Genomic DNA, 8,983 nt, shown 5'->3' on the forward strand with positions numbered 1-8,983 from the left:
TCGTTTGCAAAATTACCCGATGGTATGTTACGCAAGTTTCTCACCATATCACGATGCTCCAATTGGGCACCATGTTCAAGCAGCTCGAGGCATACATCTGTGTATCCTTCTTTGGCTGCGCACAATAACGCTGTCCAATCGTCCTACATGAATTGAGAGAGAGAGAGAGTTAAGAAATATTGAAACTGCAAGTTGTGGGTGTATAATTTGAGAAAAATTCATTGTCAAGCAACAGCCTAGAATGGCTTAATGAACAGAGAACTGTCAAGCAATAAATTTTTCCGACTATAGTATGTTGTTTTTATAGTGTACCCCGTCTTCGACATTGACGTCCGCTCCATGGTTGATCAATTCCCGAACAAAGTGTATTTTTCCTTTAGATGCGGCATAAATAAGTGCCGTACTTCCATTCTGAAACAATTTTTATTTCAAGTTTTGTTTTTGGTTTTTCTTCTTTTCTTCTCCTATTTAAACAATAAGGAATAACGAAACACTCGTTAAAGACAGTAATTGCAAAGATGAACAAGTCGACGATATGTAGAGCACTCACTTCGTCGCGATCGTCAACCTGGACCCGCTTGTTCTCAAGAAAGTTTTGCAAGCCCAAGAGATTGTCGTCAGTAATGAAATTGACGATGGATCGGTAACAGAGCGAAACCATCGAGTCCGAACGGTGAAGCGTCTGAAAATAATAAACCCATGATGAACTCTTCCGTCTTTTTACCCTGATGACATCGACCAAAATAAAAAGAAAAAAAAACCACAGGAAAAACAAAAAGGCTGACAGCGAAGCTGATAAAGATTCGTCACTAAAATTCACCCTGTTAAACAAAAATAAGAAAGAGAAAAATTTGCGAATACATTCATTCGTTTATTTATACGGCGTGAAGTTCTCGCTAAACTCGAATAAGCCAATATTACGTCAATGATTATTTCGACAAACGCAGAAAAAAATGCAAAGAAAAACAATTACAGTGGTTATTTCAAGAGAAAAAAAAAAACAACAAATTAATAAGCAACACTTTGCATAAAAATACAGCAGTATTTACCTGAAAAATAGAAAATATCAACTGCGAGCAACGATCGTTCAATGATTCTATAATAGCATGGTACAAGTTATGATTATCATTATTACCTACCATCGTATAATTTGAAAATGAAAAACAAAAAAAAAAAAAAAAAAAGAGAACTGACACCGATATTCAAATCCAAAAATTTTTTTTTTTCTTTCTAGCAAATTTTTCTCGCTAATACCTATATGGATATGATTCTTACATATCATCAAAAATGAACGGCTGGGCCGTTCTAAATGGCTAAAATAATGTAAATCACATTAATAGCCACGTATAGACGTCTCGTGTGTGCACATGTCGACAAGTTTCACACGCAAGTCTAAAATTTGGCTCTCGCGACGAATTTCAAATATATACAAAATCATAAAGTATAGACTGGTATAATTTGAGTATACAATGTTGGATTCACGTCGGTTTACACAATAAATCAAGCATATAGCGAAGAAAATAATCTAAACATCTTCCACTTCCACAACTTTCTCACTCAAGAACCGGAAGTCATACATTTTTCGAGGTTGAACTAGGCTATGTCTTGATCGTTAATAGCATACTTACGAAACTAATGAAATAACTATAACTTAATGTATAAAAAAAATGACTAAAAATAGATTGACTGATTGAATGAAATGTTCTATTCATTTAAATCAAACATCAAATAAATAAAATCCATTCATTCTCACGATATGTATATATATATTTTAAACTTCACCTCGCCGAGACACGAAAACTGATCAAATTTTACGCGAGGTAAAACATTTACCACTGTTTGAAAAACCGAAACATATATCACCGATTGAAAGTTTAAGCCACTTGTAGTTTAATAGTAATTAAATTTTATTCACTATGATTGAAAAAATAAAAAATAAAAAAATAACCACCTGTATACATGATACATTGAATAACCAGAACTTCAAGCTAAAATATCATATGAAACCCGAACCTCATGTACCGCATAATAACATTTGTCTTATGCCTATGATAAGATAACATTTGTTTTATGCCCAAGATAATATAACATTATACTATTGTCACTAAAATTCTGTAAAAAAATTTTTTATTATACACAGACGAGCAGGAAGATGAGCCTTTATCGGCTTTATCGGCTGTCTTTTCGACAGTTATGGGCAATGGGAAATAGACGCGAGCGTTTGACCAACATTACGTACAACGTTAGGCGCGCTTAGGCTGTAATTTGAAGCCATGGTGTTCAACCAAGCGATGATGGGTAGCCGCATCTTGAAATCCGAGAAATACGGGAACTAGCAAACACGAACAGAGCTCACGTGGCTGTTGCACCGCAGACGAAACGGCACTGAATATCCCACCAAAACGGCATGCTGCCGCGGAAGAAACGACGCGGTCGAACCGGCTCGAAATTATCGCCCCTGGCCGATTCGGTCCCATCGTCACATAAATTGTTTTTTTTTTTTTTTTCTTTTTTTTTTCCCCCAGTGGATCCTAAAATCGGTGATACTAGAGTCATGTACAAGGCGAATCACTCAAATTTCACTGAATTCTTCGGTGTAGTTGTGAAATGTTTCCACTACGGTTTTACCAAAATTACACTCGGAAAATTCACTATTGTATCACCAAAATATCACTAATTTAATCCATTGGCGATTTACAAATTATAAGTTCAATACTTACGAATTTGACTAACAGATAGGGTTTTTATGGGTCTCGCAAGGACGGTCAAATCCCAGATCGATCTCTCCGATATGATTTCTGTCGTAATATGTTACAGTAAAGTAAAAACTAAGCGACAAGTATTTTTTATATTTTCGTCTGTCATAAAACAGTTTAAGGAGTTGAAACCACCTTCCAAAATAAGGCAAGGATTTGGGAGTTTTTTCTTTTTTTAACGAGAAAATTACATTTTTCCATTTCTCGTTATGAGAAAACTTTTCCAGGTGCATTTGTTGAAAAATATTTTCTTCCCGCGGGTGAAACTGGGACATGTCTTACTTTGGAGGATGGTTTCAACCCCCTGAAAGTGTTTAATGGCAGATAAAAAAAAAAAAAAAATACGTAGCGCTTAGTGTTTAGTCTACTACAACATATCACAAAAGAAATCGAATCGTCGATATCGACCTGGGATACCTTCCTTGTCAGATATATTGAAGGGGATTTCTTCCCAAGTACTAGGCTAACGGCATTTTACTCTTCCAAGTGATATCGAAGTGTAACTTAGGTTAACAATCATTGGAGAACGGAACCCGCCAGGGGCATTTCAGACAGGCTTATGGCCGAGGGTCAAAGTTCCGAATGGCCAAAACTCACAATCAGACAGATTTTTCATTACCCTGAATGGCCGATATTCCGAACAAGAAACGGTTAGTAACGTTCGGTGTATTGGTCTCTCGGAATTTTGACCCGTACCCCAAGCTAAGATTACTCCAAGCGCACGTGAATGTGGAGTAAGTGTAAACCTACGTCCCCATAGACAGAGAACGAAGACCGGTGAAATTCGTCCATCGAGCTGAATGAAATATACCACCTAGTATAATCAGCGCTGCAGATGCTCTTCTTGACCCGATTGGACGTTGCGTCGTCCATATGACGTATTGCTGTGTATGCAGTAACGATATTATGCAATCCAATTGAAAAAATGTTAGTTCCGCAATAACGTGCAGCAAAAAATGTATAAAACGTGTGTTAGTCCAGTTTTTCATACGCCTCATTATCATTGGACCAGATGCTGCTTTTCTTTTTTTGTTTTTTTTTTTTTTTTCCTCGTCAAAACCAACCGTGAGTTTTCACCAAAAGTGAATTGAAAGCAATTCACGTTACAAGTTTCGTCACGTTAAACTGAAAATTGGTTTTGGTTTTGGTTTTTGGCCATATATGTATATATATATGCAGCATTGGATATGAAAAATGTGGATGACGATACTTCAAACTGTTAACTCTGCATAGCGTTAGCTATCAAATGGCACTGTTACGTCACTCGACCTACCTGACCCCGGCTAATTGTAAGACCAAGGTAGGATGTAACATTGAATCGATAAAGACATAATGCTAGCTGGTTGCGATATTGAACAGAGTCAACGGCAAGCGCGAAAAGGTAGAACCAGCAGCGGGACAAAAAGCTGTCCAATCGATGACGATGACGATGATGACTGACCGTGTGCGAGTGTCTCCGGATGCCAAAGCTGAACTTCCGACCAGTTCCATCGGCCGCTGGTGCGGTGAACGTCAGGGTAGGCACGTGGAAGTGAGACAGATGAGAAGCGAATGTGTGATGGTGTTGATTACCGCCGGCGAGGTTGCTCGCCGACCATCCTTGATGTTCCGGCAAATGTAGATGAAGAAAAGAGTGACGTTTCCTCCTCACGTTCGTAGCTACGGAACCTTGATTATTCAGGATTCCCTCTCGGTCACTCAGCTTCGTCGTACCATCCACGACATTCGAGGAATGACGTCTAGCCAGCCCTTCGGTACCAACACCACCGACACCATCTCCAACGTAACGAATCATGGTGTCGGAATTTGAGGTCGGAAAGCTGGGCTGAGCTTTCAGTGTGTTCAATGCAACGACGCTGGAGCAAAATCCCGGAGAACTACTTTTCTCTCTGACTTTGGACTCGGCCGCAACTTCCGGAGTCGAGTCTTCATTTTCCCCCGGTTTTGACGACTGATGATCGTCGACAAGCGGATCTTCGAGGCTCTCTGACATATCTCCGATATTCCTAGCGGTCAGATCGCCTTTTGATTCTTCGACAATCCTCGCTCATACACCAGCACAACAGTAGCTGAAACCGCAGCCATTGTGTAAAAAACGTATAACTTCGGCACGACTCAATTCTTACATCGTTTCTCTTGAAATTCACGCGTTTGCAATCATCGCTAATGAATAGAGCAAATCCGTGGCCCGTATACCTCATCCAACCGATGATTAGAGCAAAATTTAATGCAACAGGTTGGCGAAGCAGCGCTAATTTAGTATCAGCGCAAACGGTCACTTTAATGATGAAACTTTTTATTTTTATACCAGAAAAAGTTTACACCGTCGGGTTTCCGTATAGCTATAGTTTGTCGACAAAATGAGAAAAAAAAATAAATAAATAAAAAAAACTAATAGACACAGAAACTACGATTGTGTCTCATCAGCTGATCACTACGATGATGTTTAGATACATACTGTGACAGATTTACAGTAAGAGACGTATAGATGTAACGCAACTTCGTTATTGTTACTGAAAAAATCCAATATGCTTCGGCTACGTTGCTGAAAAGATGAGGAAAAAAAAAAAAAATTGAAAGTAGAAAATTACGGTGAATAAAAGTAAAGTCTTCTGCGGACAAATCAGATAACTGCAAAAAGCTCGAGTGGTGTTTCAATCCCGAAATAATGATATCACATACAAATAAGTCGCACCGACTGTGCCAAGAATCTTTGGCTCGATATTGTCAAAATTCGTGAGAAAAATCTGGGATCATCGTTACTTCAAAAAAAAAATTGGGGCAACATAGAAGGTGCCTTGTATACGTTGTTAAATATACGATAATTACGGCGATGTTTTGGGTAGATTAAACGATAGAATTTCTGCAAAATTACATAGTTATAATTTAACAAGAGAAAATAATGCAACAGTGGCATCAAAAATAACCATTACTGTTTTAGCGAAATTTTTTAGTATAGTGAATAATTCATACCACTGAATTATTACTGATTACTGTGTTACTTATATCCTGTTTAATACCACGTGAAAATCCCAACTAGTCTTCTTATATCGGTTATAAATCGTTGTTATCATTGGTCCAATTTATTCTACATAGCTATTGGCCACTCTACCATTGGCGGTATAATAAAAGTTTATTATGATAATATATCAATCGAAAAAAAAAAAAATCGATATCAATTTGACGAAACGAGTTCTGTTTCAAAATCATCGTCTTCTCTTCCCTCCTACAGAATGCTTTCTTTCGATTCTCTGTCATTATTCGATATCAACGTTCGCAAAAAAAAATAAAAATAAAAAATAAAATTTGCCACGTTTCGCACTACTTTCGTAAACAGTATAAAAATCGTGATATTGTACTTTTGATAATGATAAAGAGTAATTAAAAATACCGATTTTAATAATCTATAATAACTAATTTTAAAAAACAATCGAGCAATTATTTGATAAATTATTCAACGGAGTTTGTCGTAATAAATTAAAAACAAAAAAATATATCAATCCACATATAGACTTTTGTTCATTCTCTCTCCATCTATTCATCGTGTTAATCGGGACTAAATGAGAATCATCTGCTTACCGGCTATAAAACGACGAAAAATCCACAAATTTATTCAACGAAAATTCTTAAAATCACTTTAGAACCAATTGTTCGGCCGTAGGCAATCAGCGTAGCACAATTAAAATAATACTTACACGAGCAAGAGTAAGTATCGTAATACCGGCTATCGTTAATATCGCTTTATATATAACGCCCAGATCAAGCAACAGTCCCGAGAAATGTATAATAATATTCGATTGTAGATTGTGCCGATGGCGTTGTAGAAAATCATTAACTGCGGATATGAAACACTTGATGATTTTTATCAGCGGGGGAAAAAAAAAACGTCACACTTTTTTCCATATACCGTCGGTTTGGCCCGGTTCATACAACGCAGCAAAAAATTCGTGGTAGGATTATGTGCCAGCGAATTAGATATCATCGTACTTTAACCCTTTAAGTCATGGTGGTAGTAAATATTCTTACCGCTCATTTTGCATCCATTTTTTGTATATTTAAAGAATTTTTCAACATAATTCTTTGCAATTTTTTTACTATTTCTGATAGTATAATAATAGGTTTTCAATACTCGAGAGTAATTGTTGCAATATCATGTAAATTATTATTGTTAGAAACAAACTGATTGAAAATAATCGTGAAAATTGAAGGAATAATTCATTTCCGGGGTAAGTTACCGCTCTACACGTAACACGTGTTGCACATAAGTTACAAGTTTTTGGGGTTACTGATTACGAATTTGAAATCAGATTTAAAAAATTCAAGATGGCGGAGGAAAATTTCAAATTCCGAATCCAATCAGCGACCCTGCACAGAGTTTTTTTTTAACCGTATTCGATCTAATTTTAAATTTCCATCCGCCATATTGGATCCACCTTCTAAAAATTTCAAAAATTTGATTTCAGATTCGTCACCAGTGACCCCAAACATCATGAAATACTATCTTGTTACAAAAGTTGATTAGGTACAATAACGTGTAACTCAAAGGGTTACTAAAAATCCTCCAATAACGTAAAATAAAATATATGTTCAGTACCGAAAGACAAACTCCAAACGACTATCGACGCGTTATACGGTAATGCACAATAATTGAGATCAATGAGTACGACGAACGAACAACGAGCAGCACGTACGTATACAGAACAATATAATACGTGTGTTATAAGTTTTACAAAGTGTCGCGTGCCTGCACGCGGAAGAAGAACGCGGTATTCACAGCCGCCGGTTCGATCTGGAACATGTTTAATGGTCGTGAATGACGCTATTGTCAAACACCGAAGGTAATTTTATCATTTCGTGAAATCGTGCAAAATATTTTTATTCGTTGTACGATACGTGCTGGCAATAACTTTGTCTATGTAAATTAAATTAACATTCTACGCACGTTGACAACCTGACGATTAATTCTTTTTTTTTTTTTTTATCTCAATATTGCGACGATATCGTTGCGATAAGATAATAATGCAATAAATAAATAAGCAAATCAAAACATAAAACAAATAAAAATGACAAGAGATTTAAAGATTTTGTGTGGGAAATTCAGAAACTCGTTGACAAAGCGTAATTAGCTTGATAAAATGATTTCGATCATTCTGACGCACTCGACAACGCTCATACATGTATATATAACTTTTATCGCTCTTACAATTAGTGGCATGCAGATGATGGATAAAACAGAAAGACACGCAGAAAAAAATAAATAAACGTATGTACGGAACAGTCTGTTTTGTATAATGCGAAACTATTTCCGCATGTGCTAAAGCAGCAGCACAGCAGCAGATGTCACGACATTTGAAACCTCATTGCCATCGACTTGACTGTACCATGTATATCAACTTTTGTCAGCCTAGTTATTTTAAGTATATATCAAGCACGCGTCTTATAATTGCTGTAAAAAAACATACATGACAAAAATAAATAAAAACCGGTGCCACTGTAGTGATTTCTGTGACTGAAAGGGTTATTGAACATCATCACAGCGTCGGGAATTGGACAGAGTTTACGATAAAATTTAAATCGCATTGAAACGAAGTTCAACCGATATTCATATATACATATATACATATATATGTATATATAATAATACATGCAGCGTCGAAGAACTGGATTGCATTAAAATTCGGTCGATGACCAGTCTCGAGAAAGAGAGTTAGAAAGAGAGGTTCGGATCATTTAATTCGTGCAACTGCTTGGCCTCTTGCGTTTTGTTAGTGTTGCAATATTGCGCGAGCGGTCAAGACCAAGTGAGATTATTAATATGCGGTTATTTGCTGTCTTTAGTTATGCGTCTAACAATAAACATTGATTATACTCGATTCGAGTGACGGCACGGTGCGGTAAAGAAAAGTGAGTAAAACTGTGAAAAGTAAATGGTAATTCGGGTGCAAATAGGCAAATATTAACGTATAGCGAATAACGGATGCGAGGAGAATTATCGTTAACACCGAAGAATTGAAATGCTTGATTAAAAAAAGTATCCTCGTTTTAACGCGATTTTAGCAATTACGTTTAACATATCAGCGTTCATTACCTTCGATATCGGAGTTAACCTGAGCATCCTGTTCATCTCACAAATAAAAAATTCTATCGTATATTTGTAAGGTGTGAAAAAATTTGACGCTTAAACAACGTGTTACGACGAATTTAAACAACATTAAAAACGCGAGGCG

At 36.6% G+C, this 8,983-nt stretch overlaps 1 protein-coding gene across 13 annotated transcripts in view; it reads right to left on the bottom strand.

Moving 5' to 3' along the window:
* Arms (Ankyrin repeat-rich membrane spanning) overlaps positions 1 to 8,983 on the bottom strand; it is a 44,374-nt gene that overhangs the window by 18,905 nt on the left and 16,486 nt on the right. For 6 of the 13 annotated variants that reach the window (XR_011177054.1, XM_069135811.1, XM_069135815.1 and 3 more), the window contains 4 exons: positions 4,198 to 4,825; positions 551 to 682; positions 313 to 411; positions 45 to 143 (listed from right to left, as the gene is read on the bottom strand). Coding sequence is in view for 12 of the 13 variants with exons in the window: in XM_069135811.1 (XP_068991912.1) it covers positions 45 to 143; positions 313 to 411; positions 551 to 682; positions 4,198 to 4,749 (882 nt within the window). In the remaining variant the exon portion in view is untranslated. Of the gene's footprint in view, positions 1 to 44; positions 144 to 312; positions 412 to 550; positions 683 to 4,197; positions 4,826 to 8,844; positions 8,982 to 8,983 lie in introns of those variants that run through there. The other 7 variants (XM_069135818.1, XM_069135817.1, XM_069135819.1 and 4 more) reach the window with 2 other exon arrangements.

Source organism: Neodiprion pinetum, chromosome 4 (genome assembly GCF_021155775.2).
Source record: "Neodiprion pinetum isolate iyNeoPine1 chromosome 4, iyNeoPine1.2, whole genome shotgun sequence".
Taxonomy (NCBI): Eukaryota; Metazoa; Arthropoda; class Insecta; order Hymenoptera; family Diprionidae; genus Neodiprion; species Neodiprion pinetum.